At 50.2% G+C, this 22,520-nt stretch overlaps 1 protein-coding gene across 6 annotated transcripts in view; it reads left to right on the top strand.

Moving 5' to 3' along the window:
- Positions 1-22,520, top strand: part of LOC147116981 (5'-AMP-activated protein kinase subunit gamma-2-like) — a 564,967-nt gene that overhangs the window by 365,943 nt on the left and 176,504 nt on the right. For all 6 annotated transcript variants that reach the window (XM_085987492.1, XM_085987491.1, XM_085987493.1 and 3 more), the window contains one exon: positions 3,629-3,846. In XM_085987492.1, coding sequence (XP_085843618.1) covers positions 3,629-3,846 — 218 coding nt within the window. The remainder of the gene's footprint in view (positions 1-3,628; positions 3,847-22,520) is intronic.

Genomic DNA, 22,520 nt, shown 5'->3' with positions numbered 1-22,520 from the left:
ACCTCCTGTGTTGTTGACCTACTCAAATTAATTCAAGCTACGGTATAATTCCGGAGGGGGGGCGGTTTCATGCAAACTAAAAATTTTGACTGGAGAGTAGACTGTGCCTATTTTTTTTAATAAAACTTGAGTTGTTGGGGTATGTATTGGGAGCCTGCTTCAAAATGAATTGGGAGAATTTCAATATTTCAGGCTTGTGCACGTAAGAATGAGCTTCGACTGTGTTTTAAAATGAAGGAGCGCCGCTTCTCTTGGCCCTTCATCTGTTAGAAAAGTCGTTCTCTCTACTATGTTGAGGAGCAAAACCCTGATGTACAACTTACCGCAGGTTGGTTTTTGTTTTTGTTCAACTTGAGACATTCTTATTAGATCAGCCATGATCTCATTGAATGGCGGAGCAGGCGCGAAGGGCCAAATGGCCGACTCCTGCTCCTATTTCTTATGATCTGATGTTTTTTTCACAGCTTTTGTGCCAACTGTGTGTAGTCCCTGTTCATTCTGCAGTGTTAATTCACTGTACCAAATGGCTTTTTCTTTCCATTAATGACTTCTGTGTATTCACTCGTTCTCTGTACTCATTTATTGAAGCAAGTGCCAGGCCAATGTTAATAATCTTCTTCTTAGGCAGTCCCTCGGAACCGAGGATGACTTGCTTCCACACTATAAATGACTTCTCAGGTGACTGATGAGTCCAATGCGGGACCTACAGTCTGTGTCACAGGTGGGGCAGACGGTGGTTGAAGGGGCGGGTGGGTGGGGTGCTTGGGTTGACGTGCGCTCCTTCCGCTGCCTGCGCTTGGCTTCTGCTTGCTCCCGGCGAAGAGACTCGAGGTGTTCGGCACCTTCCTGGATGCTTCTCCTCCACTGCGGTTTTGGGCCAGGTATTCCCAGGTGGCGGTGGGGATGTTCCACTTTTTCAAGGAGGCTTTGAGGGTGTCCTTGAAGCGTTTCCTCTGCCCATCTGGGGCTCTCTTGCCGTGTTGGAGCTCCGAGCAGAGCGCTTGCTTTGGGAGTCTCGTATTGGGCATGCGGATGATCCATCGGAGCTGATCGAGCGTGGTCAAAACTTCGATGCTGGGGATGTTGGCCTGAGTGACAACACCTATCCTGCCAATGGATTTGCAGGATCTTGCGGAGGCTGCCTTGGTGGTACCCCTCCAGTGCTTTGAGGTGCCTGCTGTACATGGTCCATGTCTCTGAGGCATACAGGAGGGCGGGTATCACTACTGCTCTGTAGACCATGAGCTTGGTGCTGGGTTTGAGGTCCTGGTCTTCAAACACTCTCTTCCTCAGGCGACTGAAGGCTGCACTGGCACACTGAAGGGGGCGTTGGACTTCGTCATCAACGTCTGCCCTTGTTAACAGTAGGCTCCTGAGGTATGGAAAGTGGTCCACGTTGTCCAAGACCTCGTCATGGATTTTGATAATCGGGGAGCAGTACTGTGTGGCGGGGGCAGGTTGGTAGAGGACCTTTGTCTTACTGATGTTTGGTGTAAGGCCCATGCGCTCGTGCACGTCGGTGAAGGTGTTGACGATGGTTTGGAGTTTGACCTCAGAGTGTGCGCTGACGCAAGCGTCGTCTGCATACTGTAATTCGATGACAGAGAATGGGACGACCTTGGATCTGGACTAGAGGCGACGGAGGTTGAATATAGATTGATATAGATTGTGAATAGCTGAGGCCCAAGCACTGATCCTTGCATTACCCCACCAGTTACAGCCTGCCAACCGAAAATGACCCGTTTATTCCTACTCTCTGTTTTCTGTCTTTTAACCAATCCTCAATCCATGCTAGTATATTACCCCAATCCATGAGCCCTAATTTTGGTGGTACCTCGCCAGTGCTTTGAGGTGTCTGCTGTAGATGGTCCACGTCTCTGAAGCATACAGGAGGGGGGTATCACTACTGCTCTGTAGACCATGAGCTTGGTGCTGGGTTTGAGGTAGTAATACATTGTGGTTGACTCTTAAGCTGCCCCCTGGAGTAGCCCAGCAAGCCACTCAGTTGTCCCTTACAAACAGCGGCAGCAGTTCAGGAAGGCGGCTCACCACCACCTTCTCGAGGACAAGTTAGGGATGGGCAATAAATGCTGGCTTTGTCCCGTGAATTAATTAAAAAAAAAATTTGAATGCACATTATAGCCATGTAAACAGTATACGGAGATTGAATTATGTCCCCAGAGGTGCATTAAAAACTACAAAACTATTCAAGGTACTTTCTTGAAAGTTAATCGTTATCCCCTCCTCCCGTGTTCAGCTGCTGTTCTGAATTATTTTGTGGCAGAACCACTGAATGACTCTGGCTAACTGTATATAATTCTCTTTAACGATGTTCTAACACCAGCCTAAACCTGTACCATTGTGTTAGGCATTACTGTGTTTTGTATATAGAGTTTGTATGTATGGGGCGTGGCCCCTTTAAGAGCGCGGGAAAACGCGGGCAAACGCGATGACGTCACGTCGCAAACCACGGGGCTGCCCAGGCAGTCCTCGTGGCATCTCCGTTGAGTAAAGACCTGTTTAGTTGTTCTCGTGTCGAACTCCGTTATTCGTTGGAATTCGTTAATTCCTACAATTTCCTATTAATTGTGCTGTTTATCATAAAATGTTAACTGTCACTGAAAGTGATTGTACAGCAGGCTATAAAGTTGTGCTGTCAACATTAAAAAAAAAACCCACAGCTTGGAAACCTTGTTGCTTGGGAGGGAGTAGAACCAAAGAAGTTCTGGGCTAGGGTTCTTTCACAGAATCCCCACAGTGCAGATAGAGGCCATTTCGGCCCATCGAGCCTGCACCGACACATATCCCACCCTATCCCCGTAACCCCACGTATTTAATCCCCTAACACTAAGGGTCAATTTGTCATAGCCAAATCAACCTAACCCGCACATCTTTGGACTGTGGGAGGAAACCCACGCAGACACAGGGAGAATGTGCAAACTCCACACAGACAGTCGCCCGAGGCCAGATTTGAACCCGGGTCCCTGGCGCTGTGAGGCAACAGTGCTAACCACTATGCCACCGTGCCCTTTTCTCTAGGAAAGGGAAGGCTGAGGGGCACCCGAATCGAGGTCTTTAACATGATGAAAGGGTTAGACGTAGAGAAGATGTTTCCACTTGTGGGAGAGACCAGAACTAGGGGTCAGAAATTACAAGGTAGTCACTAATAAATCCAATAGGGAATTCAGGAAAAACTTCTTCACCCAGAGCATGTGGAACTCGCTACCACAGGGAGTAGTTGAGGTGAATAGCACAGATGCATTTAAGGGGAAGCCAGATAAACACGTGAGGGAGAAGGGAATAGAAGGTTACGCTGATGGGGTGAGATGAAGTAAGGTGGGAGGAGGCTCATGTGGAGCAGAAACACCGGTGTAGACCAGTTGGGCCGAATGGCCTGTTTCTGTGCTGTACATTCTGTGTCATTCTATGAAGTCATGGGTTCTTTCCATCACAGGGTGTGAAGTAGCGCAGCAATGTGATTTGTTATTTTTTTTAAATGTTGTGTTGCTTGTGGGGGAGAAAGAAACTTTTTATGATTTCCTTTTACAGCTGGTGTCATAATGCTATTCTCTTTCTTCCCACCCTCCACCCCCCCCACCCCCCCCCCCCCCCACCCCAACCCCTGCAGCCTCGGGACTCTCTACTCCCTCCACACCGGTACAATCAACCAAGCCAGCCTTTCCCCTGGAATTGTACAAACAGGAGCCTGAGCGCTTGGATGCTCGATCACGTTCCTACTCTTCGCCGCCAGACACAGGCCAGCGATTCACCGTTCCGGTGGCCCCGCCCGTGGTAGCAGCCAAGCCACTTGCGCACCAGACCAGCTTCCATGCTATCTCCAAACCAGTAAGTCTGAAATAACTAGCTTTGTTGCTTTCGTGCCATTTTTGCCCCAGACCTGAACCCAACAAAGCCCGTGTATGTCGACGGCGAGTGGTCAGAAATGTTATGGCAGCAGCGTCAGTCTGTTTCGGTTCACTCTGGCGTGCTTTGCCTGACATCCTGTGACAGACTTTTAGAAATAGGTCAAAGTGCGCCCATAAGAAATAGGAGCAGGAGTAGGCCATTTGGCCCTTCAAGCCTGCTCCGTCATTCAATAAGATCATGGCTGATCTTATACCTCATCTGCACTTTCCTGCACTATCCCCATATCCCTTAATATTCAAAAATCTATCGAACTCTGTCTTGAATATACTCAACGACTGAGCCTCCACAGCCCTCTGGGGTAGAGAATTCCAAAGATTCACCGCCTTCTGAGTGAAGAAATTTCTCCTCATCTCAGTCCTAAATGGCCGACCCCTTATTCTGAGACTGTGACCCCAGCTTGGGGAAACATCCTCCCTGCATCTACCCTGCCAAGCCCTGTAAGAATTTTGTATGTTTCAATGAGATCACCTCTCATTCTTCTAAACACTAGAGAATATAGGCCTAGTCTACTCAATCTCTCCTCATAGGACAATCCCCTCATCCCAGGAACCAGTCTGGTGAACCTTGGTTGCACTCCCTCTATGGCAAGTACATCCTTCCTTAGGTAAGGAGACCAAAACTGTACACAATACTCCAGGTGTGGTCTCACCAGGGCCCTATATAATTGCAGTAAGATGGCTTTACTCTTATACTCAAATCCTCTTGCAATAAAGGCCATTAAACAAATAAGTTGGGGAAAATAGCTAACAGTTTGCCCTTTCCAGTTGCATTGTTGTCTTTGCAAACTAAACAAAACTTATGCAAGAGATTTATTGTGGTGCAAAGAGTTTCAAGTACATTGCGGGTCTCATTTTGATTTATGTCGATGTATTTAATCTGTAGTTTGTTGGCTATCAGCGTGCTTATGGAAATGAGCAGCCCATTTTCATAGATAATGGCAGTAAGTGTGTGAAAGGGTATATTCCTATATTGAGCCTCGTGGATTGAAAGCTGTATCTCCCCGGTTCTTCACCGTCACCGTCACCAGTGCAGTTACAAGAATAAATGATAAACTATTCCAGCATTCCTGATTGAAGTGTGGTATCACCTGGAGAGCGGACATAAACTAACGTACTGTGCACATGTTCCACCGCTCTTTCCTCCCCTCCTCGAGGCAGTGCTAGGGTACAGTTCTACAGGCACTGAGGAGGGTTACGTTTTTTATAAAGTTCTTTCCTGGGATGTGGGCGTTGCTAGCAAGGCCGGCCTTTATCGCCCATTCCTGGTTGCCCTGAAAGGGCGGTGGTGGGCCGCCTTCTTGAATTGCTGCAGTGTAGCAGTTTCGTACAACTGAGGGGCTTACTCAGGGACTTTAGAGGGCAGTTTAAGAGTAATCCACTTTGGTGGGGGACTGGAATCACCTATAGACCAGACCAGTAAGCATGGCAGGTTTCCTTTTTATGACAATCCAACAGCTTCATGGTCACTTTTATTGATACCAGTTTTCCTTATTGTCAGATTTTTAAAAAAAACCTGCACTCACGCACTCACTTACACACACACACACACACACACACACACACACACACACACACACACTGACATGCACTGACACACACCGACACACTGACACGCACACATACTGACACGCACACATACTGACACGCACACGCACCCACTGACATGCACCCACCGACACCCACCCACCGACGCACACCCCACTGACGCACACCCCCCCGACGCACACCCGCTGACACACAGACACACCCACTGACATGCACCAACACACTGACACGCACCAACACACTGACACACACCCACCGACACACCGACACGCACACCCGCCGACACACACCGACACGCACACCCGCCGACACACCGACACGCACACCCGCCGACACACCGACACGCACACCCGCCGACACGCCGACACCCACCGACACACCGACACGCACACCCACCGACACACCGACACGCACACCCACCGACACGCCGACACACCGACACGCACACCCGCCGACACACCGACACGCACACCCGCCGACACACCGACACGCACACCCGCCGACACACCGACACGCACACCCGCCGACACGCACACCCGCCGACACACCGACACGCACACCCGCCGACACACCGACACGCACACCCGCCGACACACCGACACGCACACCCACCGACACGCACACCCGCCGACACACCGACACACACACCCGCCGACACACACCGACACGCACACCCGCCGACACGCACACACGCCGACACCCACCGACACACCGACACGCACACACACCGACACGCACACCCGCCGACACGCACACCCACCGACACGCCGACACCCACCGACACACACACCCACCGACATGCACACCCGCCGACACACCGACACGCACACCCGCCGACACACCGACACGCACACCCACCGACACACCGACACGCACACCCACCGACACACCGACACGCACACCCACCGACACACCGACACGCACACCCACCGACACACCGACACGCACACCGACACCCACCGACACACCGACACGCACACCGACACACACACCCACCGACACGCACACCCACCGACACGCACACCCGCCGACACACCGACACGCACACCCACCGACACACCGACACGCACACCCACCGACACACCGACACGCACACCCACCGACACACCGACACGCACACCCGCCGACACACCGACACGCACACCCACCGACACGCACACCCACCGACACACCGACACGCACACCCGCCGACACACCGACACGCACACCCGCCGACACACCGACACGCACACCCGCCGACACACCGACACGCACACCCGCCGACACACCGACACGCACACCCGCCGACACACCGACACGCACACCCGCCGACACACCGACACGCACACCCGCCGACACGCACACCCGCCGACACACCGACACGCACACCCGCCGACACACCGACACGCACACCCGCCGACACACCGACACGCACACCCGCCGACACGCACACCCGCCGACACACCGACACGCACACCCGCCGACACACACCGACACGCACACCCGCCGACACGCACACACGCCGACACCCACCGACACACCGACACGCACACACACCGACACGCACACCCGCCGACACACCGACACGCACACCCGCCGACACACCGACACGCACACCCGCCGACACACCGACACGCACACCCGCCGACACACCGACACGCACACCCGCCGACACGCACACACGCCGACACCCACCGACACACCGACACGCACACACACCGACACGCACACCCGCCGACACACACCGACACGCACACCCGCCGACACGCACACCCACCGACACGCCGACACGCACACCCACCGACATGCACACCCGCCGACACACCGACACGCACACCCGCCGACACACCGACACGCACACCCGCCGACACACCGACACGCACACCCACCGACACACCGACACGCACACCCACCGACACGCCGACACGCACACCCGCCGACACCCACCGACACACCGACACGCACACCCGCCGACACACCGACACGCACACCCGCCGACACACACCGACACGCACACCCGCCGACACGCACACACGCCGACACCCACCGACACACCGACACGCACACACACCGACACGCACACCCGCCGACACACACCGACACGCACACCCGCCGACACGCACACCCACCGACACGCCGACACGCACACCCACCGACATGCACACCCGCCGACACACCGACACGCACACCCGCCGACACGCCGACACGCACACCCGCCGACACACCGACACGCACACCCACCGACACACCGACACGCACACCCACCGACACGCCGACACGCACACCCGCCGACACGCACACACGCCGACACCCACCGACACACCGACACGCACACCCGCCGACACACCGACACGCACACCCGCCGACACACACCGACACGCACACCCGCCGACACGCACACACGCCGACACCCACCGACACACCGACACGCACACACACCGACACGCACACCCGCCGACACACACCGACACGCACACCCGCCGACACGCACACCCACCGACACGCCGACACGCACACCCACCGACATGCACACCCGCCGACACACCGACACGCACACCCGCCGACACGCCGACACGCACACCCGCCGACACACCGACACGCACACCCGCCGACACACCGACACGCACACCCACCGACACGCCGACACGCACACCCACCGACACGCCGACACGCACACCCACCGACATGCACACCCGCCGACACACCGACACGCACACCCACCGACACGCCGACACGCACACCCGCCGACACACCGACACGCACACCCACCGACACGCCGACACGCACACCCACCGACATGCACACCCGCCGACACACCGACACGCACACCCACCGACACACCGACACCCACCGACACGCACACCCACCGACACGCCGACACACCGACACGCACACCCACCGACACGCACACCCACCGACACGCCGACACACCGACACGCACACCCGCCGACACACCGACACGCACACCCGCCGACACGCACACCCGCCGACACACCGACACGCACACCCGCCGACACACACCGACACGCACACCCGCCGACACACACCGACACGCACACCCGCCGACACGCACACACGCCGACACCCACCGACACACCGACACGCACACACACCGACACGCACACCCGCCGACACACCGACACGCACACCCGCCGACACACACCGACACGCACACCCGCCGACACGCACACCCGCCGACACACACCGACACGCACACCCGCCGACACGCACACCCACCGACACGCCGACACGCACACCCACCGACATGCACACCCGCCGACACACCGACACGCACACCCGCCGACACACCGACACGCACACCCACCGACATGCACACCCGCCGACACACCGACACGCACACCCACCGACACGCCGACACGCACACCCACCGACATGCACACCCGCCGACACACCGACACGCACACCCGCCGACACACCGACACACACACCCACCGACATGCACACCCACCGACACACCGACACGCACACCCACCGACACGCCGACACCCACCGACACGCACACCGACACACACACCCACCGACACGCACACCCGCCGACACACCGACACGCACACCCGCCGACACACCGACACGCACACCCACCGACACGCCGACACCCACCGACACGCACACCGACACGCACACCCACCGACACGCACACCCACCGACACGCACACCCGCCGACACGCACACCCGCCGACACCCACCGACACACACACCCACCGACACGCACACCCACTGACACACCGACACGCGCACACAGTCGCGTGCACTCACATGCACACACTCCCTCTCTCTCTCTCTCTCTCACACACGGAAACGGTAGCGTAGTGGCAATGTCAATGGGCTAATGATCCAGAGACATGAGTTCAAATTCCACCATGGCAATTTGGGGAATTTAAATTCAGTTAATGAAATAAATCTGGAATTAAAAAGCTAGTATCAGTAACGGTGACCACAACACTATCGGATTGTTGTCCATCTGGTTTGCTAATGTCATTTAGAGAAGGAAATCTGCCATCCTTACCTGGTCTGGCCACAGCAGTGTGGTTGACTCTTAACTGCCCTCTGAAATGGCCTAGCAATCCACTCAGTTTTAACAAACTGCTACAAAACACAATAACAAGACGGCACCGGCTATGGACATGGCAATAGCACACCAAGCCCAGTCGACCCTGCAAAGTACCACCTACAAGATGCACTGCAGCAACACGCCAAGGCTTCTTCGGCAGCACCTCCCAAACCCGCGACCTCTTCCACCTAGAAGGACAAGGGCAGCAGACGCATGGGAACACCACCACCTCCAAGTCACACACTATCCTGCCTTGTAAATATATCGCCAATCCTTCATCGTCGCTGGGTCAAAATCCTGGAACTCCCTCCCTAACAGCGCTGTGGGAGTACCTTCACCACACGGACTGCAGCGGTTCAAGAAGGTGGCTCACCGTCATCTTCTCAGGGGCAATTAGGGAATGGGCAATAAATGCTGGCCTTGCCAGCGACGCCCACATCTCGTAAACGAATATAAAAAAAACTCATGACGTAAGGAAAACTCACTAAGCACTTGGTTGAGTATAAAACAAATCTTTAATCAACTGTTTCACAACCATGAGATTCTAGTTACATCACTAGTTCCTGGTTACAAAAACGTCCTGGGCAAGCTGGGCCCACGCCCGAGTATTTATACTCCTTGGACGGCGCCACCAGCTGGCCGCCCAGTGTTATTTCATGAGTCATTTCTACATGAATGATAAGATTCATGACACCCCACACACATGCTCTCCAGCAGAAGCCATTGGATAGTCAGCAGAAGCAGGAGCCCTGGCTGATTTGGCTTCACACCCTGGGCGAGAGGAAAGACAAATGTCGCCCCCCCCCCACCCCCCCCCCACTATCACCCTGGCTTAGAGCAGCTCATTTTGTCCGGAGTCAAATGAAGAGCTAGCACTGGCAGTGGGGTGATGGGCCTCCTTGTATGCCATCAGCCATGAGGCGGCCATTCAGGCCCTCGAACCTGTCCTGCCATTCAATTAGATCACAGCTGATCTGTGGTCTGTATAGCTCACTATCGCACCACATGGTACATTTACACGCTGAGCTACCAGGCAGAATGTCACCAAGCAGTTAATGGGAAATGCCACGCATTACTAGGGGCTATTTGAGCAGTGAAGCTGAGCTCACTGCCCCATTGGTAAGTAAGTGATTATCTTGCATCGCAGTTCTCCCTTCGCACACCTAGGATCGAATGACCCTGTGGCCACTTTATTACAATTGGGTGGTGCTAGTTGCCACTTGCTCCCAGTTTCAGTTTTAGAGCAGTGTTCAAGGTAAATTAGTGTTAGCCTTGCTGGCGCTCCAAGCATTTCTAATAGTTTTTTGTAATGTAGCCTTTGCCCTAGAGGGGAAAGACTCGACGTGCATTGTGTTCCACACAAATTGGAACTGCTTTTAAAAACTGCATGTAGCACAGGATGTTGGTGCTTAACCTCACCCCTAGTGGACCAGTGTGACTCCAGGCCTGATTCCTCTTGCAGTAAATGTATTTACAGATTGCTTTAACCGGCCAGCCAAAAATAGTGAGGGTAGAGACCCGGATTAATACGTTCTGGTTGTAAGAAAAAGAAAGAACATGCATTTATATAGCGCCTTTCATGACCTCAGGACATCCCAAAGCGCCTTATAGCCAATGAAGCAGTTTTAAAGTGTAGCCACTGTTGTAGGAAATGCAGCAGCCAATTTGCACACAGCAAGCTCCCACAAATAGCAATGTAATATTGACCAGATAATCTGTTTTAGTGATGGTTGAGCGGTAAACATTGGGCTAACTCCCTTGCTCCTCTTCAAATAATGCCATGGGATCCTTTATGCCCACCTGAGAGGGCAGACGGGCCTCGGGTTAACGTCTCATCCGAGAAACGGCACCTCCGACAGTGCAGCACTCCCTCAGCACTGCACTGGAGCGTCAGCCTGGATTACATAGATACATAGATACATAGAAGATAGGAGCAGGAGTAGGCCATTCGGCCCTTCGTGCCTGCTCCGCCATTCGATGAGATCATGGCTGATCCTTTAATTCAGTATCCCGTCCCCGCCTTCTCTCCGTAACCCTTAACCCCTTTTGCCCGTAGAAATATATCTAATTCCCTCATGGAGTGGGATTTTAAACCACTAACTTCTGACTCGGAGACGTGAATGCTACCCGGTCAGCCATGGCTGACATCCAAGTGGGGAGGAGAGGCCCTTTCATGTTTCCGAGCAACTGAATTTTGACCAAATTGAATTTTGGGAGATGTGACAGATGGTCCTCGCTGTCGGCTCCTCGATGCCGTTTGTACGGAGTATTCCTCTTCAGGCAGTTTGAGATGTACCCCGTTCCCAACTTTCGGATCGGCCAGCAATGAATTGTGAACTGCTGTTTGTTCCCGAGAGAAACTCGACTGCAGTTGCTAATGGTTTTACCTGAATTAGTCTACTACTTTTTGAAAGGAGATTAGAGGTTAATTGTTAGCTTAATTCCTTTAATCTTATTGATGACGGAAGGATTATCCACGTTGTGGGAGGGGGATGTTAAAGCCAAAGAGCGTCTGAACAAGCACCAACAGTGATCACGTTCGTTTTCTGAAGGAAATATTTCACAAGGTCCAGAAACTTTAAGACTTGAATTACTGTGGGCCCAGCTTAAACCAGAGAGACCAGCTACACACGCTGGTTTGTAGGGGAATTGTTTGTGCAGTGGGTTACACACTGACGTTTCACCCCTTCTGCCCTGGGTTCAGATGGGATAGAAGTCTGCTCTATCTGCTGGCTATAGAGTCCACTATGAAATGAGTCTGATCAGTCTCGAACAACAACAACTTGCATTTATATAGCACCATAATAAAACGGCCCAAGGAGCTTCACAGTAGTGTTATCAAGCAAAATTTGACTGCGCTGCATAAGCGATATTAGGACACGAGGTGGGTTTTAAGGAGCACTGAACTGTTCCAACACCCAACACTACTGAGTTCAAAATTCACACACAAAATGTCAAAATAACACCTGTTTATGTCTCAATTTTCCACCCTGTAATTCTGCAATCACACCTTCCAGCCAAAGAAGGACAGCATTGGGGAGAAAGTTATCGCCCACTACCTTTACGTGCTAGATCAGTGCAAGTTCTGGGCGGTTCATGGTTCCTCAGCTCCCAAGCCCATGACCCCCACCACCTGAAAGGACAAAGGCGACAGGTGCACGGGAACATCACCACCTCCGAGCTTTCCACCAAGTCACTCACCATCCCGACTTGCACATATATCTTCGTTCTATCATCACCGCTGGGTCAAAATCCTGGAACTCCCTACCCCACAGCACTGTTGGGAGCACCTTCACCGCACGGACTGCTGGGGTTCAAGGTGGCGGCTCTCCACCCGCTTCTCGAGGGCAATTAGGGATGGGTAATAAAGGCTGGCCTTGCCAGTGATGCCCACATTCTTAAGAATGCATAGAAAAACCTCCTAGCTGCTTTCAGTACCATGAGCAGCAGGTATTGCTGATATGGAAATGGTCCTTTGTTTTTACCGTATCTGTTGCCTTTGTCTGAAATATGGTTCATACCTGACCTGAAAGGCCATGCCGGAAATCTGCCAGTGCTGCCCTTGAGCTGGCTATGAAGAGGTGCAGGACATACCTGCTGCTTTTTTTCCCCTAAGTTATCTGCGAGAAACCATCTAGCCTAATCTCGGCATTTGTTGAGTACGGAATCAAAGAGGCAAAACTGCATTCTTCTGCTTCTCGGCGGCCTTTTCAAAACGTTGCACAACCCAGAATTGCTAATGTCCCAGAAATTCGGGTCGGGGGCTTCCCGCGGGTACAAGCCCCCGACCTGCACTTAGCTTGCGCGCCGGTCGTTGATCTGTGGGCCCCCGTGGGATTCCAATCCTGGGCCTGCTCCAACTGCCAGTGCGCAGTGCTTGCGTATCCCAGGCGCGCAGTTAGTTCGCCGCGGCCCCTGGGATCACGTGGGCCATGGAGAGCCAATGGTAGCAGGGAATGCTTCATTCATAAAATTGACCAGAAGAGCTGTCAAAACCATAAATACAGTACTATAAGCCCCAAAACATCACTAAAACTTCAAATAATTTTTTTTTTAATCACATTTTAAAAATAACTATAAATTATATAAAATAACTATTTTAAACAATAATTTAAATTTTTGAAAAAATTAATTACATTTTCTAACGGGGCTAAAAATAAACTTACCTTTCTTTAAAGTATTTAAAAATAATAAACCTGTGGGAAAAATGTTTTAATTTGAATTAATTCACCACTTACCTTGTTAAAAGCAGTCCTTGCGCCTGCTTTTTATACGTGTAACTCCTGGAGACTTACCCTCCTGGAAAAACAACGTAAGTTCAATGCGCACGCGCTGCCTCTCCGGCGCACGCGTTCCACCTCTGAACCCCTTCTTTCAAGGGAACGGAAGTTCTGGTTTCCCGCGCATGCGCAGTGCATGCACGAAACTGGCACTTCCATTGGGCCTACGTGTGAGTACCCCGTGCGTACTCACCCGTGGAGACCCGAATTTCTGGGCCTATATGTTTTCAGAATCTGCTGGGTTGTGTCAAGGACACCGACAACAAAACAATACTCCATCAGAACCTCCGTACTGTGCCTGAGACTTTGACCTAACTACATATTGTTAAATTGTCACGTGTGATTCGATTGGCCTGTCAGCTGAGGTCTGTGCCCCATTTTCTGCGATCTGATTGGTCCTTTATGTCAAAATGTGTCTGTTTACGCTCCTGTGACGCGCCTTGGGATGTTTTATGAGGTTAAAGGCGCTATATAAATGCCAGTTGTTGCTGTTGCTAATGTTGAAGCCGCACACCATTGTTACCGAGGAGTTAGCATCGCAGCGTTGGAGACAGGAAGGATACTGAGATGATGAGGAGAGGAAATGTGTGGGAGCCATACAGAGAGAGAATGGGGAGACGGACAAAAAAGGCAAATCGAATAACAAGAGAGAGGGACTGAGAAATACTAGCACAGTGGGACAGAAGCAGATACCAATTAAAAATAAGTCTACGGGAGATCAGGATATGAGCAGCTGGAAAGGTGATGTGTTACCACGCTGAAATCTCGAGATAAGAAAATTCGGTATTTAAACACACTTTCTAAGTGGAATGTCTTTTACAGAGATATGGGTCTGATTTTAACAGAGTGAAAAAATAAAAGCTAGTATTTATAGAGCATCTTACCACGTCTCTCAGAAATATCTCAAAGGCTTTACTTGGACTGAAGTCCTTTGAAGTGTAGTGACTGTTTTGTAGAGAAATTTAACAAAAGTTGTTAAGATGGTAATAAATGAAGGATCCCAAAGGGGCACAGAATTATTGAATCTAATCTCTGAGAGGTGGATAAAGGGGATGAAAAGTGTTCCAGAGGTGAATACTAATACACCCACCTTTAAAGATCTCTGGGGGTGAAATTTGACACAAAACAGGTGGAATTGCATTGGCCGACTATTGTACGACACGTCCGATACTCTGTTCTATTAAAGGCAGCGGAACTGAATATCGGGCGGCGCGTGTGACAGGCGACCGATGTGATCCCGCCCGTTTAACGTCCCTTCTGAATATTAATACACCCGCTTTTAAACGTCACCTGAAAACTGCGTCTTTGTTCATCTCTCCTGCTGGTAGCCGTGCTCTCCGATGTGAAGCACCGTCAGAATAAAAACCCACTAGAAAAGTTGTCTCCTTGAGAAAATGCCACAGTCTGAGGCGCCGAGTACAGTCCAACCTTTCTTGCAACAAAAAAACCCCATCTTGCCGCGTTAAACATTAGATGTGTGCGGCTATTTTTGTGCAAGTAGATTGCTTGCCAGCGAGTTGAAGTGTTACTGTGCACAAAAAACAAGTGCACTCGCCTGAGTCAGGTTGTCCAGCTGAGCTACATGCAAAGTGGGACCTGTTGTAACGGGCCTCCTACTGATGCTGTCAATTCCAGCATGGTGAGTGGCTTGCTGCATTGATTGAAAACCAGTGTTGCAATAAAGTGCTTGTTGTTTTATTTGACACTCCATCCAAAGTGGTATACAAAGAAATGGGGGGGGGGGGCGGGGGGGAAGAGTGAAGGAATCTAGCTCGAGGTCTGTCCTGAGATAGTTGGTCTCTGAAGCCATGACGACTCCTTTTACAATAGCACAGTAACATTGCAACATGCTCGTTGTGCATTTTGGGGATATATTTGGATAATGGGGTAAGTGGTTAGGTTTTCGAAGTTACTGATTCAGATATCCACACGTAAAATCTTAGACATCTACAGCACAGAAGGAGGCCATTCGGCCTATTGTGTTGGTGCTGGAGTGATCTACCCTGCTCTCGTCCCATAGTCTTATAATCTTCCTCTGCTTCAAACAGTTATCCAATTTTCCCTGAAAAGATGCAGTGGTCTCTGTCTGAACCACTCGCTGTGGCAAAGCACTCCATGCTCCAACAACCTGCCACATAAAGGACTTTCTCCTAACTTCTCTCCATCGTGATAATTTTATGTTGATGACTCCTGCCCAACCAGAGGAAGTAGTCTTTCCCTATTCAATGCATCAAAATGGTTCATAATTTTAAAAACATTTATTAAATCTCCTTTTAGTCTTCTCTGCTACAATCCCAGTGTTATAAATCTCATCATCATAAAGAAACTACTCATGAAATAACACTGGACGACCAGCTGGTGGCGCCGTCCAAGGAGTATAAATACTCGGGCGTGGGCCCAGCTTTCCAGGGACATTTTGTAAGACAAGGAACTAGTGAAGTACAACTAGACCTCCATGTTCTGAAACAAGTTGATTAAAGCCTGGCTTTGTACTCAAACCAAGTGCGTGGTGAGTTTTATAACGTCACCCAGTATCTTAAATCTTTCCTCATGACTATAATCTCCCATCCCTGGAATGAATCCTGGTAAATCCATGCTGTACATTCTCTCGATAGCTTTAATGACCTTTCTGTAATGGGCTGCCCAAACCTTGCAAGTAAATGTATTTATATTACAGTTAAATAAACTCATCCATTTCCAGCCCGGACACTCGACTGGAGGTGAATACGGCCCTCAGTTCGGTATTGGCACTGAAAGACCTAGAAGGCTCTGTGATATTTTGAGTTGTCCTCCCACCAGTTAGGGGGATGTGTCAAGTGGATCACACGTGAGACAGCTACCATTTTGAAATGTTCAGGCGAATACAGAGAATTTTCTAGAAAGGTCTCGTGAGGCTTTTATGCAGACTGAGTTGGAGGAAGATTGTATCTTTCTCAACGGCAGGATATACAGTGCCGGGTGTGTGGACCTGCCCCCTCTAAGTTCCACGTAAGATAAATTATATGCAAAGAATTAGAAAGACAAGGTGACTTATTTCTCCTGAAGGAGCTGACTCCTAAATTTCCGCAGTTCCTATCCATTCCCTCGCTCTTCACCCATTTGGCAACAGTGACCATAATTCGGTGAGATTTAAGGTGGTCATGGAAAAAGACAAAGACGGCCCGGAAATAAGGGTTCTAAATTGGGGGAAGGCCGATTTTAATATGATAAGGCAGGATCTGGCCAAAGTGGACTGGGAGCAGTTACTTATAGGAAAATCCACATCAAAACAGTGGGAGACTTTCAGAAGGGAAATAGAGAGAGTACAACGCCAACATGTTCCTGTAAAGGTCAAGGGTGGGACCAACAAGCAAAGGGAACCTTGGATGACAAGGGATATACAAAAATGCATTAGGAAAAAAAGGGGGGCTTTTGGCAGTTACTAAAGATGGAGGAAGCCCTAGAGGAGTATAAAAAGTGCAGGGGCATACTTAAAAAAGAAATTAGGAGGGCGAGGAGGGGCCATGAAATAACACTGGCGAGCAAAATAAAGGAAAATCCTAAGATGTTTTATAAGTATACTAAGGGCAAGAGGATAACCAGGGAAAGGGTAGGGCCCATTAGGGACCAAAGTGGCAATCTGTGTGTAGAGCCAGATGATGTAGGCGGGGTTTTAAATGAATTTTTTGCATCTGTGTTCACTATGGAGAAAGACGATGTAGACATAGAAATCGGGCAAGGGGACTGTGACATACTTGAGCATATTAGCATCGAGAGGGAGGAGGTACTAGCGGTTTTAGCAGGCCAAAAAGTGGATAAATCCCCAGGCCCGGACGAGATGTGTCCCAGGCTGTTGTATGAGGCAAAGGAGGAGATTGCAGGGGCTCTGACACAAATTTTCAGAACCTCTCTGGCCACAGGGGATGTACCAGAGGACTGGAGAACAGCTAACGTAGTACCATTATACAAGAAGGGTAGCAGGGATAAACCAGGGAATTACAAGCCAGTGAGCCTAACATCTGTGGTAGGGAAATTATTGGAAAAAATTCTGAGGGACAAAATTAGTCTCCACTTGGAGAGGCAAGGATTAATCGGGGATAGTCAGCATGGCTTTGTCAAGGGTAAATCATGTCTGACAAATCTGATTGAATTTTTCGAGGGGGGTGACTAGGTGTGTGGATGAGGGAAATGCTGTGGATGTGGTTTACATGGACTTCAGCAAAGCTTTTGACAAAGCCCCGCATAGGAGACTGGTCAAGAAGGTAAGAGCCCATGGGATCCAGGGTGCCTTGGCGCGTTGGATCCTAAACTGGCTGAGTGGCAGGAGGCAGAGGGTGATGGTCGAAGGTTGCTTTTGTGACTGGAAGCCTGTGTCCAGTGGGGTACCTCAGAGATCGGTGCTGGGTCCCTTGCTGTTTGTGATCTACATAAATGATTTGGATGAGAATGTAAAAGGTATGATCAGTAAGTTCGCGGATGACACGAAAATTGGTGGGGTGGTAAATTGCGAGGAGGAAAGCCTCAGGCTACAGGACGATATAAACGGGTTGGTCAGATGGGCGGAAAAGTGGCAAATGGAATTTAACCCTGAAAAGTGCGAGGTGATGCATTTTGGACGGACAAATAAGGCAAGGGAATACACAATGAGTGGTAGGACCCTAGGAAGTACAGAGGGTCAGAGGGACCTTGGTGTACATGTACATAGATCCCTGAAGGCAGCGGAACAGGTAGATAAGGTGGTTAAAAAGGCATATGGGATACTTGCCTTCATTAGCCGAGGCATAGAATATAAGAGCAGGGAGGTTATGATGGAGCTGTACAAAACGCTGGTGAGGCCACAGCTGGAGTACTGTGTGCAGTTCTGGTCGCCTCACTATAGGAAGGATGTGATTGCTTTGGAGAGGGTGCAGAGAAGATTCACCAGGATGTTACCTGGGATGGAGCGCCTCAGCTATGAAGAGAGGCTGGACAGGCTGGGGCTGTTTTCCTTGGAGCAAAGAAGGCTGAGGGGGGACCTGATTGAGGTGTACAAAATGATGAGGGGCATAGATAGGGTAGATAAAGAGGAACTTTTCCCCTTAGTAGGGGGGTCAATAACAAGGGGGCATAGATTCAGGGTAAGGGGCAGGAGATTTAGAGGGGATTTGAGGAGGAACTTTTTCACCCAGAGGGTGGTTGGAATCTGGAACTCACTGCCTGAAAAGGTGGTAGAGGCAGGAACCCTCACAACATTCAAGAAGCATTTGGATGAGCACTTGAAATGCCACTGCATACAAGGCTATGGACCAAATGCTGGAAAATGGGATTAGACTGGACAGGGATTGATGGACGGCGCAGACACGATGGGCCGAAGGGCCTCTTTCTGTGCTGTATAACTCTATGACTCTATCTATGGCCAATTGTCCATCTGTGAGTCTAGACAGTGAACTGAAGCCCTATTTTTTTTTTTGCTGGTCCGATTGCTCTGCTAGCTAATGCTGAAACTGTACTTCGCTGTGGCACAAGGCGCACAACCCAGCTCCCATCCAGCGGCTCCCGAGTTCACCGCTTCCACTGCGCATCGTTCCTATGCACAGAGCTATTTGATTGACAGCTGCAGAACCTGATTCTGTCCTTGTCGGGCGTCCGCATCAATGTGCGCCTTCCAGCAGTAGTCAGTAGCAATTACGAGTGGGAACATCGGTGGAGTTGGAGAATGAAGACTAACCTTTTATTTACATAGAAACATAGAAGATAGGAGCAGGAGTAGGCCATTCAGCCCCTCGAGCCTGCTCCGCCATTTAATGAGATCATGGCTGATCATCCAAATTCAGTACCCTGTCCCTGCCTTCTCCCCATATCCCTTGATCCCTTTAGCCTTAAGAAATATATCTAACTTCTTCTTGAATATATTTAATGAATTGGCCTCAACTGCCTTTTGTGGTAGACAATTACACAGGTTCACCACTCTCTGGGTGAAGAAATTCCTCCTAATCTCTGTCCTAAATGGCTTACCCCCCTATCTTTAGACTGTGACCCCTGGTTCTGGACTCCCCTGCCATTGGGAACATCCTTCCTGCATCTAGTCTGTCTAGTCCTGTTAGAATTTTATAAGTTTCAATGAGATCCCCTCTCATTCTTCTAAACTCCAGCGAGTATAAGCCCAATCGACCCAATCTCTCCTCATACGTCATTCCTGCCATCTCGGGTATCAGTCTGGTGAATCTTTGCTGAACTCCTTCCATGGCAAGAACATCCTTCCTCAGATAAGGTGACCAAAACTGCACACAATACACAAGGTGTGGTCTCACCAAGGCCCTGTACAACTGCAGCAAGACATCCTTGCTCCTGTACTCGAATCCTCTCGCTATGAAGGCCAATATACCATTTGCCCTCTTAACCACCTGCTGCACCTGCATGCTTACCTTCAGCGACTGGTGCACAATGACACCCAGGTCTTGTTGCACTTCCCCTTCTCCCAATCTATTGCCGTTCAGATAATAATCTGCCTTCCTGTTTTTGCTACCAAAGTGGATAACCTCGCATTTATCCATATTATACTGCATCTGCCATGCACCTGTCCAAATCATACTGGAGTTTCTCGGCATCCTCCTCACAGCACACACGCCCACCCAGCTTTGTGTCGTCTGCAAACTTTATTAATTTACTTTAGACCTCTGGAGGAATTGAGGCTAAGTGCCGTTCACTCTTGTCACACCGTGATACATAACCTTGGCTTTAGCTACATTTTTACTTTAACGGGAGTTGAAATTTTTTTTTCCACAATGTAAACAAGACAACAGGATTCCTTTTAAGGGAAAATTGGATAACTGAAGCAGTGGAAGATTTAAGACTATGGGAAGAGAACGGTGTAGTGTGATTCATTATACAGTATATTGTACATGAAGCAGGGCACAGAGGCTAATGCTATCATAATTCTGATTGAGTTACAACCTGCACTTCTATTTTAATATGGGAAGTGGCTTTTCATTTGAATGGAAATAGAGAATTTATTGCATTTCTTTGGCGAACTGAATTAAGTATGATGGAACGGCATTATAAAACACAGAGACCGACAGAGTGTATCTGAATAACAAAGTTTGGAGTTGGAGTGAGCATTTCAGCAGGTCACCGAGAGCAGACTGGCTCTTAGCAACATAGGAGCGGGAGGAGGCCATTCAGCCCCTCGAGCCTGTTCAGCCATTCGATCAGATCATGGCGGATCTGTATCTTAACTCCATTTACCTGGCCCCTCAGTAGGTTTTTTTCCCCATTATAAAGTTATTTGCCATATAGTCACACCTTCCGCTGCACAGTTCTACTACTAGATGGAACACGCGCACCACAAACTGCAGATACCAATACCTGCAACACCACTATTGAGGAAACTTTTCTTTGTCTTGATGATTTCTTCGACAGCACCTCCCAAACCCGCGACCTTTACCACTTAGAAGGACAAGGGCAGCAGGCGCATGGGAACACCACCATCTCCAAGCTCCCCTCCAAGTCGCACATCATCATGCCTTGGAAGTATATCGCCGATCCTTCATCGTCACTGAGTCAAAATCCTGGAACTCCCCCCCCCCTATTGGGAATACCTTCACCACACGGACTGCAGCGGTTGAAGAAGAAGGCTCACCACCACCTTCACCAGGGCAATTAGGAATGGGCAATAAATGCTGGCCTTGCCAGCGACGCCCACAGCCCCGCGAAAGAATTTAAAAAAAAATTCAGTGAGCAATGCCACAGGAGACCCACGAGTAGCTGCATAAATAGTGGTTCTCACGAACTGGTAGAAATCATTTCAATTTATTAAACTGCTCCAGAAGTTTTCCACTGACCATTTTTGCAGATTCTAACTACCAATTAGTGCAATGTTTTCACTTTCCCCCCCCCTCCCCACCCCCTGTTGCCCTGTCAGCCTTTGGTTTTGCAGATTGCTCCATTTATTCACTCAAGCAGGCAAAAAACTGGCAACTCTGCCAACTAAGGCAAAGCAGTTCATGTTAAGGGCAGGTCTGGCACTGGAGCTTTGTAACTTCCTGCTTGGTAATCGTGAAGCGATCCAGAGCTTGACCTTGTAGCTCACCCACTACCTATAGGGGTGAGAAGCAAACCTTTTCAGTTCTGACACTACAGTTGAAGCTCCGTTATCTTAATGGAACCATCTGTTGCATGTTTGCCTTGCTGTTGTTGTCACTGCATGTACAGTTCTCCCCATGATCAAATATCTTTACTCAATTATGTTATTTTAGTTTATATTTGTATAATTTCTTACCTGCTCTGGCTTCATAAATAATAACGTGATTGATGCACCTTATTAAATGTGAAAGGTTTTTTTCCTGGCATAAGCTATTCTTCACGTCTCTGACTCAACAGAATGTTTGATAGTGAAATCTTGCAACGCTGTCTTTTATTTTATGCGGCTTGAACCTGCAGTTTAAGGAACCTCGAAATTGGCTTCGTGTCAGCAGGCTGAGAGGAAAAAAAATAAAGATTTGTATTTATATAGCACCTTTCACAACCTGCGGATGTCTTAGTTACAGCCAAAGAAGTACTTTTTGAAGTGCAGTCACTGTTGTGATGTAGGAAATGCGGCAGCCAATTCACGCACAGCAAGCTCCCACTGACAGCAGTGTGATAACGACCAGACATTCTATTTTAGTGATGTTGGCTGAGCAATAAATGTTCACCAGGACACCGGGGAGAACTGCCCTGCTCGTCTTCAAAATAGTGCCCTGGGATCTTTTACGTCCACCT

This window comes from Somniosus microcephalus, chromosome 5, assembly GCF_052327205.1.
Source record: "Somniosus microcephalus isolate GS21.2 chromosome 5, FLI_Smic_1.0, whole genome shotgun sequence".
Taxonomy (NCBI): Eukaryota; Metazoa; Chordata; class Chondrichthyes; order Squaliformes; family Somniosidae; genus Somniosus; species Somniosus microcephalus.
Note: the sequence above shows the minus strand (reverse complement) of the source record. Positions and strands in the feature narration are given on the sequence as shown.